Source organism: Phaseolus vulgaris, chromosome 1 (genome assembly GCF_051622355.1).
Source record: "Phaseolus vulgaris cultivar YP4 chromosome 1, ASM5162235v1, whole genome shotgun sequence".
NCBI classification, from domain to species: domain Eukaryota; kingdom Viridiplantae; phylum Streptophyta; class Magnoliopsida; order Fabales; family Fabaceae; genus Phaseolus; species Phaseolus vulgaris.
The window spans coordinates 42,533,820-42,545,980 of record NC_143498.1 but is presented as its reverse complement, the minus strand read 5'-3'; the positions used below and the strand labels follow the sequence as shown (position 1 = coordinate 42,545,980).

Sequence of the window (12,161 nt, the reverse complement as noted above, 5' to 3'; positions counted from 1 at the left end):
GTGAGGTTCGACCAAGGTTACAAGAAAAGAGTGGGAAAATTCAAATAGCAAGGCTTTGAAATTGGCACCTAAAATGAAGTCACATTGCAAGCATGACTAGGTGTGCTTCATGTGACTAATGATCGACCTAGTTTAAATTAGGAGTCTTAATGAAACCCTAATTTAATCTAGATTATTTTTAGATGCCTAACTCAACCCTAATTACAAATAAGAAAAATTTACAACTAATTTTCCTATTCTACTTTTAGCAAGAAAATAAATTTTGTTCTAGAGAAACTACACTAGGTTATGGCATTTTTAAACATATATAGAAGGATGTCTCTAGCATTAGTAGTAGAGTCTTAGTCTTCTTGAATCTTCCTTGTCATTGACCTAGTGGTTGGTCCTAAGCTTGACCTTTTGTCATCATTTCGACTTAGTTTTGTGATTGTCATAATTAGATCTAACAAAAGAAATGGACAACATGAAAGAAAAACATATGTATTGTTAGCTTGTGAAATGAGTGGTAACTATTATAAAATAAAAACACGATTTGAAGGTGATTGTAACTAGTACAAGAAAATGTGATAATTCTTCTAAATTGCAGGATAAACATGTTCGCAATAAAAAATGTTGAGTATTAAAGGTAATATGTAACAATCATAATCATAAAATAGTTGAGATATTAGTTGGTCACCTCTATGTTGGCAGATTAAAAGTGAATGAACATTTCATGGATGTTGACATGATTGAAAGTCTACTGAAGTCGACAAACATATTATATACTTTGAAAGAAATAGTGAGGAGAATGTCACAACAATAAAACAAGTGTACAATGCCAAATTTGCATACAGGAGACCACTGAGGGGATCTAGAATTGAAATGCAATAACTAATAATGTTGCTAGAACCTAACAAATATATTCACTAGAGTATGTGTAACGAGTCTTTATAGGTTGTCATTAATGTTATTTGGACACACCCTAATTTAGATAAATTGTTGAATGCATTTAACATTGTATTCTTTTACAAAAATGTCAACATTTAGGATTTACCTACCTCTCTAACTGGCAGAGTGACTATCTAAGAGAGTTCTTATCTCTGGCAAAGGGGTTTGGAAGTACTTTCTAACAAAAAATGTAAGGACAAACATAGGAGAATGATTACATATGCTTTGGAGAAAAACGCACAAATGAGGAAGTGTGAGAGAGTAGAAAAAAAAAGTGTTTTTTTTTATCAAAAGTAAAAGTGTGAAGAAAACATGGGTGCAAGAAGAATTTTCATCTACAACAAACAAAACACAAAAAAAAATAAAAAATCAGCATATTCTCACCCTATTTTCACTATATATATTTCCTTTTATTTGTGTGAAGAAATATGCTTAATGGAATGAGTTTTCATTGCATATTACACCCTATGGAAATTTGTTTCTATGTATAAAGAATAAATACTCAATACAAAGTTATTTTTATCTTGTTTTATAGATTGTTAGGCCTGTGTCAATAAACTATACACGGAACGGAGAAAAACACAAGTAATTACTTTTTAATTAAAAAAATTTAATCAAGGTAAATATCATTCTTTTAATTGATATAAAATTAATTACGATACAATTTACCATTTTCAACTGTGACATTTTTAAATTATAAAATTGATTTGATCATGATATAAGATACATTTTTAATAGTAATAAAAAGTATGATTAAATTATCTATCCAATTGTAATTTTGGTCACTATTTGACGGAGAAAAAGGAAACAATTTTTTGGTGGATAAAAAGTAGCAAAATGTTTAAAGAAAAAGCAGATGAAAAAAATGGTGAAAACCGGAAAGATAAAAGGATACAGTGTGATTAAGCATAGATTTTTGGATTTTTACTCTAATTATATATTTTTTAAAGTAATTATTACAAAAGTCATTAAACATATTATACAGGACCATATTTTTTTATATATTATTATAAATGTTTGTGATGAGAAAAGTAGAAACAATTTTATTGGAGTGAAATAATATTCCTATTAACCACAAAAATAATTGTTCTAAACATTTAAGTAACTGCAAATTCAGAACTTAATACAAAACCAATCATTAAAAGGGAAAGCGTGAGAAAATATTTAAATAATACTGTAATTTGTCTATATTATGATTCTATTTAAATTAAATTCTTTATTTGAATCAAATTCATACCTAACTTAACCACAGACCAAACTGAAAAAGAAAAAAAGCTTTATTATCGCAGCGAATTAAAATTGCATTCCAAGTTTTTGTTGTTGTTGTGTTGAATAGAAGAGCTAGTTAATTGATGGTTCTTGAATCAGAAAAAATTGTTAAGAAAGATCGAAGATTCACTCTGTAAGAAAAAAAAAAGGAAAAAAAAAAATATGAAGAGGAGATTGAATCGGAGATTTGCAATTTGAGTGATGAGATAGTGTTCTTGAGTTGAGAGATTGAGGTTTCATTTAAAAAAAAAAATAAAGGGTATCACGCTAAAAGCATTTTTGCATTTGCATTTGCGTTTCATTTCCCCGCCCATAACAAATCAAAAAACACTCCTATTTTCCACTCACTCCATCGAGAAAATTAACAGAAAAAGGAAAAGTTTGTTGGTGAAGAAGCAGAAGGATGGAGGAAGAAGAAGACCAGCAGAAGCTTCCAGATCTGGTGAAGGAGTTGGTCCACCGGTTGCTCTCCCAGAACCTTCCATCCAATTCTCCGCCGCTAAACCCTAACTCCCCCGAATTCCGCAACTCTCTCCGCTACGCCCTCCGCATCCTCTCCAGCCGCCTCACTCCCTCCGTCGCCCCGGACGCAGCCGCCATTGCCGACTCCATCAAGCGCCACCTCGCCACCAACGCCCGCTCTGCGGATGCCCTATCCTTTGCCGACCTCTTCTCTAAATTCGCCTCCAAAGCCCAAAGCGTCAACAATAAATGGGCCGTCATCTACCTCCTCAAAATCATCTCCGAAGATCGGAACAAGACCGCCGCCGTCGCCACCACCACACCTCTCTTGCCCAATCTCGCTTTCTCCGAACCCGCTTCAAACAAAGGCTGGAGTAACGGCGTTTTACTTGTCTCCAAGGATCCTGAGAACCGCCGCGACGTCGCGTTTCGCGAGTTCGTGGATTTGGTCAAGGAAGAAAACGAGGTGTCGGAAGAGGTTATCGTCACGGACGTGCTCTATGCTTGCCAGGGGGTCGATGGTAGGTTTGTGAAATTCGAGAGTGAGAGTAACCGTTATGTGATACCCGATTCGGTTAGGGTTCCGAGAGCTACTAGGAGTATGGTTCATAACCTTTGTGAATTGGGTGTTTTGTTTCGGAAGGTTAGTGGTTACATTTCGCAGAGTATGGATCGGTTTCCCAATGAAGATGTGGGAACTGTGGGGCAAGCTTTTTGTTCCGCTTTGCAGGATGAGTTAAGTGAGTACTATAAGTTATTGGCGGTTCTTGAGGCTCAGGCTTCGAACCCGATTCCTTTGGTGTCCGAATCTGCGAGTTCTGAGAACTACCTATCGCTGAGGAGATTGGCGGTTTGGTTGGCTGAGCCAATGGTGAAGATGAGGCTGATGGCGGATTTGGTTGAGAAGTGTAGGGTTTTGCGCGGCGGGGCTATGGCGGGGGCGATTCATTTGCACGCACAGCATGGTGATCCGTTGGTTCATGAGTTTATGAGGAGGTTGCTGCAGAGAGTGTGTTCTTCGCTGTTTGAGATGGTGAGGAGATGGGTTTTGGAAGGAGAGTTGGAGGATATATTTGCTGAGTTTTTTATTGTTGGGCAGCCTGTTAAGGCTGAGTCACTTTGGAGAGAAGGGTATAGTCTTCATCATGCGATGCTTCCTTTGTTCATTCCGCCTTCACTTGCGCAGAGGATCTTGAGGACTGGCAAGTCGATTAATTTTCTTCGCGTTTGTTGTGAGGACCGTGGTTGGGCGGATGCTGCGACTGAGGTTATCACTGATAATGAAGTGACAGCAAGAAGAGGTGGTTTTGGATACGGGGAAACGGATACCCTTGAGTTTTTGGTAGATAAAGCTGCAAAAAGGATTGACAAGCATTTGTTGGATGTGATTTTCACGAGGTACAAGTTCAAAGAACACTGTCTTGCAATTAAGCAGTATTTGTTGCTTGGCCAAGGTGATTTTGTGCAGTATCTGATGGATATTGTGGGGCCTGAGCTTTCTGAGCCAGCTAACACTATTAGCTCTTTCAAACTTTCGGGATTGCTGGAAACTGCAATTAGGGCATCTAATGCTCAGTATGACGATCCTGACATTTTGGATAGGCTCAGGGTTAAAATGATGCCACATGAGAGCGGTGATAGGGGCTGGGATGTATTTTCATTGGAATATGATGCAAGAGTTCCACTTGATACAGTGTTCACAGAGTCTGTGATGGCAAGGTATTTAAGAATTTTTAATTTTCTTTGGAAGCTTAGAAGAGTAGAACATGCGCTTACTGGTGCCTGGAAGACCATGAAACCAAACTGCATTACTTCTAATTCCTTTACCAGATTGGAACATGCAGTAAAGATGCAATTAGTTTCAACGTTGAGGCGCTGTCAGGTTCTTTGGGTTGAAATTAATCACTTCATTTCAAACTTGCAATATTATATAATGTTTGAAGTTTTGGAGATATCATGGTCAAATTTTTTGGCGGAGATGGAAGTAGCCAAGGATCTTGATGATCTACTTGCAGCTCATGAGAAATATCTGCATTCTATTGTAGAAAAATCTCTCCTTGGAGACCTTTCCCAGTCTCTTTACAAGTCACTACTTGTAATATTTGATCTTATATTACGTTTTCGGAGCCGTGCAGATCGATTGTATGAAGGTATTCATGAGTTGCAAGCAAGGTATTCATCTTACTTTTTCATTTTGTAAATCTTCTCACTCATTCACCCCTGAATAACAAAAATATATTGCCACGCATGTTATTTGACCATGTGTTTGTTTCAGAATGACCGAATCCTCCCTTTCCTCTCGAGACCAGAAGAAAACACGATCACGAAAGCAATTGAATGATAAAACTGCAGAGCAAGGATCCTGGATTGTTGATGGGAGAAAAGCCCTAACACAACGTGCTGGTGAATTTCTAAGAAATATGGGTCAAGATCTTGGTGCAATTGCTAAGGAATATTCATCATTGCAAGAGGATTTCATTTCTCAGTTGCCTGTACAGCAGCATGTTGACCTAAAATTTCTCTTTTTCCGTCTTGACTTTAACGAGTTTTATAGGCGGTTGTGTCCTAGCATGTAGAAAAATTGTGAATAAGGCTGAGGGTCAGGCTGAGCATCGTTTCTTCATAAGGACACGGCATTAAAAGCTTTGCGACCAGCTAACTTCCATTGTGTGTTTGAGTGGAACAATTCTATTGTTGCTAACTTCCTTTGGACCAACCATTCCATGGGTCATTATTTGACCATAGGTATGTTGAAAACCTTGACTTCCTCAATTTATTTTTTCTTTATGTTTTCTATGGAGAATGTGACCTCCTCCTTCTCTACAGGTAGACACATTTTGTGATTTGCAAGATTGTTTGTTGCAGATATGAAGCTATTACTATTTGATTGGATGCACGATGTGAGTAGTACAGACGTAAGTATCTGAATATCTAATGATTTAGCTATTGTTTTGGGCAAATTTTGCAAGCTGTGCTTTCGGAGATTGTTCATATGTATCTTAGATTCTGGTTGAATGAAGGTGGTCGGAAAATCTAGTTTTTGCATTCTTGTGTATTTCTTCTGGTTTACTATCTCTTCCCACTCTGCAGAGTGCTTGAGTTTTTTTGCCTTGTGGCAGTTAATATAAAGTCACATGTGAATCAAGTAGCAAGATGCTTACCATGCAATCGTTATACTTTATACCTGTCTCTAAGGTAACATGAAAGAGCTTCTTTTTTATTTTCTTTTTGCTCCGTCTCTTCTAGTGTTGAAGAGTGAAATCTCATTTTGTTATTTCATTAATAGTACTTACCCATAAATGAAAAGAGCTTGAGTTGAATAATCGATTTGACATATACTCAAGTATTAATAGTGGTCATATTTCAACTTTTTGAAAACTGGGTGACGGAAACTTGGTTAAAGAGTTCTTTATTATAGAGATTTATTACAAATCCGTACTCATTAGAACTGCTGAATGTTTAGTAGGAAATTGCTGGTTTGGCTGAAAATATTGGAGGGGAATCAAGCAACTTTAGGTGCTTGAAAAGGTTGTGATAGTGTACAATGTACTGGGAATGAATTATTATAGAGGGTACTCAATGGCAGCCTACTTAAGCAGCTGATATTTTCAGTTTTGGTATCATTAAGCTGCTGCTGACTGTTAAACCGATATTTTGTTTCGCCAACCTGTGATATTGTTTCTAACTTGGCATAAAGATGCTGGACAAAACTCCAGTTAAAGCAATTGACTAGTTGATAAAATTATAGTGCTTTTTGGAATTTTGTTGTCAATATTATAAGTTTTGTTGAAAGTAAATATTTTTTTAAGTTTGAGTTAGCTCAATCTTTGCACCGGCACGAGGTTGAATTCTTTATGAAAGTTCAATCAAGCTATGTTATTCGTGATTCAGATATTATAGTTTTTTATTCCTGTTCTTTTACAGATATGTGGATGAAGCAATACCTTTTTCCTCCTCCAGTAGTAAATTAGTTGTTTGGACTTTGGTGAGATGTAAAACCAACTTGGTTAGTAATGCTCTTACTATGTTGCATATGCACTACCAAATACCTATTATCACTGTATAAGATTGATAACTGGCACTTTTGTCCATTCAACAAATAATATTACTCTTCCCGTTTCTAGTACTTGCAAAGAGCATATGATAAGCCAAGTTATCCAGATGAGTATTAGAGGCACATGTCTTTTGTTCAAGTGGTGGAAATAAGGTGAGGTTTGTAGAATGCAAGTTTAGGCAGAGGCTCATTAATCCTAGCTGAGCTAAATATTGGAAAAGTGTGTTGAGTATTATTTGTAACCAAAAAGTACTATTCACGCATAAGGGAAAAATTTACCTCTGATGTTTTGTGGACATTGTGGAAAAAGGGGCCAATAAGAAAATAATTTAACGAATGAGTGGGCATACTATGCAAAAGAGGATTTAGATGAATGAATTCTTAAGAGCAAGTTAGATTAATGCCTGTAGTAGAAGATAATTGTAAAATTGAATGGAAATTCTGGAGAAGACCAATAAAACCCTAATTAGGAGAGGTCTAGGTGAAAGTAAAACCGTTCAGAAAGATTTATAGATGTTAGTATTTTGTCTTTATGTGTGTAACATGATTGATACTATAAAATATCATGTCAATATTTGATCGATGTAACCAGACAACCTCGTCTAATGGAAAAATGCTGTATTGCTATAAAAGAATCCAATTAGCTAAAATGCCATTGATATCTACATATGTTTCCTCCTTTTTAGTTTGTCTCCTGCATTTTGCTTTCGCAAAACGTCATCATCCTTTACATCACAGCAGATTGTGTAAATAATAACATTCCTAATCCTTTAAGTGAAAGGAATGATTATTGACGGTAAATGCGACCACCAATTGATAGATAATCACTATGAAATGCTGTTATTCTGAGAATGTTTTGGGATATTTGTCAGATCCGGATGTTATTTAAGACTTTGAGCAGTGCCAAAAGAAAAAATTTATGTTGTAATCAATATAAACACTTCATACTGTAAAAGCTCATATCACATTATTAATGGCTCTTCAAATTGATTGTCTCTTTGTTTCACTTTGTTAATGTGGTTTCCTTTGTATTTCTTTTAATATATTTTTCCGATGATGTCGGAAAAGATTAAGAGTGAAAACTGTAATCGTGACTACGTGGTGAAGGGTTGAAACTTAGTTTATCTTTTTTACCTCCTATGACTATTCGTCAGTGATTTGAGATGAAACGGAGTGAAAGATGTTATGGATCCCATAGGGATAATATTCCACTCAGAAATACAAGGAAAGATACGAAGACTTGCACTTTCTCCTTCGTTCTTGCTTATAGTAGGTCACTTGTACTTTAAAATTAATTTTTTATATATTTTTTTCGATACACTTATTTAAAATTTTTAAAAAATTAATTTAAAAGTTAGAATAGTACTTAATTTTAAATTTTAGAAAGTATTTAGCAAAAAATAAACTATCCACAACTATCCAAGGACTTTGTGAAGTAAAAAAATTATATGCCACTATTTATTAAACAGGAATCAAAGCAGTGACAGATTGAATTTATTTAGACACACTTAGTAAGATGTATTAAAATGCTCGTTCATACTAAGATATTTTGATAGTTGTCTAAATTAATAAATTATCATATAATTTTTTATTATATCATATCAATCAAATAATTTAATTTTCCTCTATTTTTTCACTCTTTTCAATCTTCTTTTTCTAGTTTAAACAATTTTACTTTGCAATATACTTCTTTATTTTTCTACTTCCTCACTTTGTATTCAAACAAAAAATCAGAGACAAACGTAAGAAATAAATGTCTTATGTCATGGAGTCTTGAACTACTTGGTTACTACCAGAGCATGCGAAAACGCTTGTAAGCAGAATAAGTAAGGCTCACTTCACTCCCGTATTAATTTGCATTAAAAATACAGTAATATTTATTTTCCCTCCTTTTTTCTACAATTCTTCCTAAATACGGAGGGAGGCAGAGAACAAATGTTTTAAAACATGATTAAATTGGTTAAAGTACTTGTTCAAGGGTATATCTGTAAATGAAAAGTGGTTAAACAAGAACAATGATATTAAAACAATAAATGAAATAATATTAGAAAAGTATATCAAATTTTACAATAAGTCAAAACCTTATAGATTCATATTCAAAAGTAAACAAATTAAATGCATCATAAAATTTTGGTTTAAAAAATTAATTATACATCTAAAATTATATATAATCAATGTCCATTAACAAAATCATATATAAAATAAATAAAAAATGTTGAACAACTTAAGTCAATTTGTTTACTATTTGTTAAAATTTATTCAAAATCATAATTATGCGTGTGGCTAACTAAATGAGTTTTTTTTTCATTAATAGTAGTGTCAGAAGGATTGTGTCGGCAACACTCCTCTTATATAAGTATAGCTAAAATAAAATTATGTTAGATTTTAGGATAAAAGTTTGGCATACCTTAAGTAGAGTTCAAAGGTGATACAGGACCCATTTCCAATCTATTTCTAACGTGAAAATATACATAGGGAATTTACGTAATCAGTTAATCGCCATGAAACCATTTTTCTCCCTTAAGCTGCTATTTCAGAGTGTTTTTGGGAGCACTAATCCAAGGGGTACCTGCAATGGCAAATCTCCACAATGCATTCACATGCTCTGCCAAAGCATATTGGATACCAACACGTGGACCTACCAATATGTTTTCCGGCTCAGGACCATCTAAGAGCTCCAAACCACCTGCATCACACACACTTCTTAGTTTTGAAAAAACAAATGGATATACATTTCAGAATGCAACTTCTTGGCTTACCGTGTGTATAGAGAGGATGGTTGGACCATTCTGTCGATAAACCCAATGCCTGACCAACCTAAGATTTGGGAGAACATTCACATTATTCTTATTTTAAAAAACTAAGGAGGGACATTTCAGAAGAAAAAATTGTCACTTTCAACAATCTTAATAGTCCTTATAAAAACATGGAAAATGGTCAAGAAGAGGAGAAAAACTAAATGATGAACCCATTTTCCTCCTACCCTTTATATCCTTCCTAACTTTTCCCTTCTAGCAAGAATCTCACTTATAATGGTCATGATAAACAGTAATTCTGTTATATACCAGAAAGTTGTGCAAATAGAAACTAAATTTCACACATGTTGAACCTTTCTAACCCATCATGTCATGTGAGATTTCTGTACACTTAGGAGTCGAAGCACAATCTGTAAAAACTTAAAGAGTCGGCCTATTTCTGAAATAGCCAAAATATTAAACTTAACAAACTGGCAACCAAAACAAGCATTTATCAAATCATAATCCATGAGATTATGCGAAGAGCAATTTACAAGTCTAAAATACTGTAGTATCGAGTATCTACTGAACATTCTTAAGGTACAATTTCCACTCCTTTTTTTAATCTCAATGATATTTTGTCAAGAAAGATGACAAGTCTGTATTGAGCCTAGAATGCAATCTCACTCCCATATTCACTTATGATATTCAGAGTAAGGCCTCTCCATATGCTTTCAACTCATTACCTTTCCATTTTGGACATTGCAGCTACTTAGTATTTTACTATTTTATGAACAAGCGTATATTGATAGTTGATGGTAAGCACTCGAATGTAGATATCTTTAACTTGATAAATCAAATGGCAGTGCAAAACTTTTAACCGAAACATCTTTCCTTAAGCATCTAAAACAGATGAACAGGAGGAAAGGAAAAGAACTAACCTTCCCAGGACCAGTAAGAAGTATAGGTTTCTCAGTTTTCAGACCTCGGCGCTGTTGAATGACATCCAGTCCTGTAACATTGTCCAATATTATAAAATAAATCTACAAATAATTTGATGCAAGCTTATAATGAATGAAAGTACAGAGGATTGTAGTCTTTGGGCCAGAAGGGAAAAAAGAATGATATGTTATTGCAAGTTAAGTTGTAACAACAATGCTGAACTCGTACTAAAACCCTCACCTTTTCAACAGGCTAGCCAGCTTCTTGCTGTAGATTAACAAGAGTGGTTGCACATACATTTTATCCACACCTTTTCTATTGATAGTCACGGTGTGACGCTCAAAAGTCTTTAGTTTGTACACAACCAAAATAAGCCAAAAGAATTTACAAGCTTGTGATGATTAATTCTTTTGCAGCCAACAAAACCAATACTCGCCCATCTCTCAAAGATTTTGTTTTCTTTCCCTTTATTAGATAGCTTGAAGAATACACTCCCTATAAGAAGTCACTTGAACGACCAAGAATACCTAATCACAGTTTATCCCTTGATTCATTCATAAACTGAATCGATAACACAAAAATCTAACGAAGTGGCCTTAGAGTTACGACACAACACGCAACAGAATGGTTCATTTCATAGTAACTATGAATAAGCTATATACAGTTTTTCACATTACCACTAATTGGAGCACAAGAGCGTATCAAAACAGCAGCGCCAGCTCCTTCCTTATCGGCCACCACATTCAACATCATGTGAAGACCATAGCAAAGATAAACATAGGCATGCCCACCAGCTCCAAACTGCAAAATAGAACACAAACACATACCAATCTTACTCTAGACAACCTTAATTAGCATTAGAGATTCAAGGTGAGAATAAAGGTGCAATCTTACAACAGGGGCAGTTCTTGAAGTGACGCCAAAACGACCGTGACAAGCCGAGTCGTCTGGTCTATATGCTTCAACCTGTCTGCCACTGATTCCGCGTTAAATCACAATAAAGCTAAACGACAAAGTTGCAAGATTCGTAATGATAACAGTATACCTCGGTGATCCGAAGAACGACGTCGTCTCGGCGAAGAAACTTTCCCAGTAAACGTGGGGCAAGGTCCAGGGCATCGATTTGGAAGAAATCGCGTGGCAAGATTTTCATTTCAACCGGAGAAGTGTTTGGTTCTGTAGATGGGTTGGGTTTGACGGGGAGCGAACGCCGAACCGGTTCGGTTTCTCGAACCGGTTCGGTTTTTTGAACCGGTAATCTGGATTTGGCCACCCGTTTGAAACGGTGGTTGCGCTTCATCACGGTGCCACGGAAACGGAAGGAAGCAAATACGTCAGAGTCAGAAGACTGAGAAGTTGAGTTGCGCTCCAATGGCGTTTTGGTGGGAATGGAGCGTCCCAGAGACATGCCGCATAGTTGCATATGCAATACCTTTCTTTACTTTTCTGTCTCTTTCTCTCATTCTCAAAATAACCATACTTTTTAAAAGAAATAAGTGATTAATATTTTCATCAAATTTAACTCATGGAAAAGAGAGAGTGAGTATTTATATTTGTAGTTATAAATTAAATATTAACAACAATAATAATATTTTTTTTGTCGAGTAAAGAAATTCAAATCTTATTATTCAATAGTGTTTAAAGGTTGTTAAATGTGTTCAGAATTTTTTTAGAGAAGGTATAAATATGTTGAAGGATCATGAATGCATTTAAAGTTTGTATTGTTAAATTAGGTGATGTTGACACATATTGATTTGCTTTGGCTAATGATT

At 35.3% G+C, this 12,161-nt stretch overlaps 2 protein-coding genes across 7 annotated transcripts; one reads left to right on the top strand and one right to left on the bottom strand.

The window, feature by feature from the left end:
• The first annotated feature begins 2,160 nt into the window (after window positions 1-2,160).
• Window positions 2,161-6,784, top strand: SPC98 (spindle pole body component 98). 4 transcript variants are annotated; one of them, XM_068616737.1, is made up of 5 exons: window positions 2,161-4,830; window positions 4,934-5,403; window positions 5,485-5,573; window positions 5,778-5,853; window positions 6,583-6,784. In XM_068616737.1, the coding sequence occupies exons 1-2, from the start codon at window positions 2,600-2,602 to the stop codon at window positions 5,232-5,234; spliced, it is 2,532 nt and encodes an 843-aa protein (XP_068472838.1). In that variant the 5' UTR covers window positions 2,161-2,599; the 3' UTR covers window positions 5,235-5,403; window positions 5,485-5,573; window positions 5,778-5,853; window positions 6,583-6,784. The 4 variants fall into 4 exon arrangements, with proteins under 4 accessions (XP_068472838.1, XP_068472837.1, XP_068472840.1 ...); XM_068616736.1 differs by having other exon boundaries at window positions 5,749-5,853; XM_068616739.1 differs by lacking the exon at window positions 5,778-5,853 and having other exon boundaries at window positions 5,524-5,573.
• Window positions 6,785-9,095: 2,311 nt separating this feature from the next.
• Window positions 9,096-11,850, bottom strand: LOC137814153 (DNA-3-methyladenine glycosylase (MAG)). Of its 3 annotated transcripts, none has more exons than XM_090302920.1 (6): window positions 11,435-11,850; window positions 11,284-11,365; window positions 11,067-11,190; window positions 10,389-10,459; window positions 9,472-9,529; window positions 9,096-9,398 (listed from the first exon to the last, which is right to left on the bottom strand). In XM_090302920.1, exons 1-6 carry the CDS (start codon window positions 11,506-11,508, stop codon window positions 9,241-9,243), a joined length of 567 nt encoding a protein of 188 aa, XP_090159046.1. In that variant the 5' UTR covers window positions 11,509-11,850; the 3' UTR covers window positions 9,096-9,240. The 3 variants fall into 3 exon arrangements, with proteins under 3 accessions (XP_090159046.1, XP_090159051.1, XP_068472841.1); XM_090302925.1 differs by having other exon boundaries at window positions 11,284-11,359; window positions 11,435-11,848; XM_068616740.2 differs by having other exon boundaries at window positions 11,284-11,355; window positions 11,435-11,848.
• Window positions 11,851-12,161: the final 311 nt, after the last annotated feature.

Coding starts and splice junctions, on each gene's coding strand:
- SPC98 (XM_068616739.1), top strand. CDS start 2,600: ATGGAGGAAGAAGAAGACCAGCAGAAGCTTCCAGATCTGGTGAAGGAG. Junction 4,831..4,933: donor ATTCATGAGTTGCAAGCAAG/GTATTCATCTTA, acceptor TGTTTGTTTCAG/AATGACCGAATCCTCCCTTT.
- LOC137814153 (XM_068616740.2), bottom strand. CDS start 11,812: ATGCAACTATGCGGCATGTCTCTGGGACGCTCCATTCCCACCAAAACG. Junction 11,191..11,283: donor CTTCAAGAACTGCCCCTGTT/GTAAGATTGCAC, acceptor TCTATTTTGCAG/TTTGGAGCTGGTGGGCATGC. Junction 10,460..11,066: donor CTCTTGTGCTCCAATTAGTG/GTAATGTGAAAA, acceptor ACAATGTTACAG/GACTGGATGTCATTCAACAG.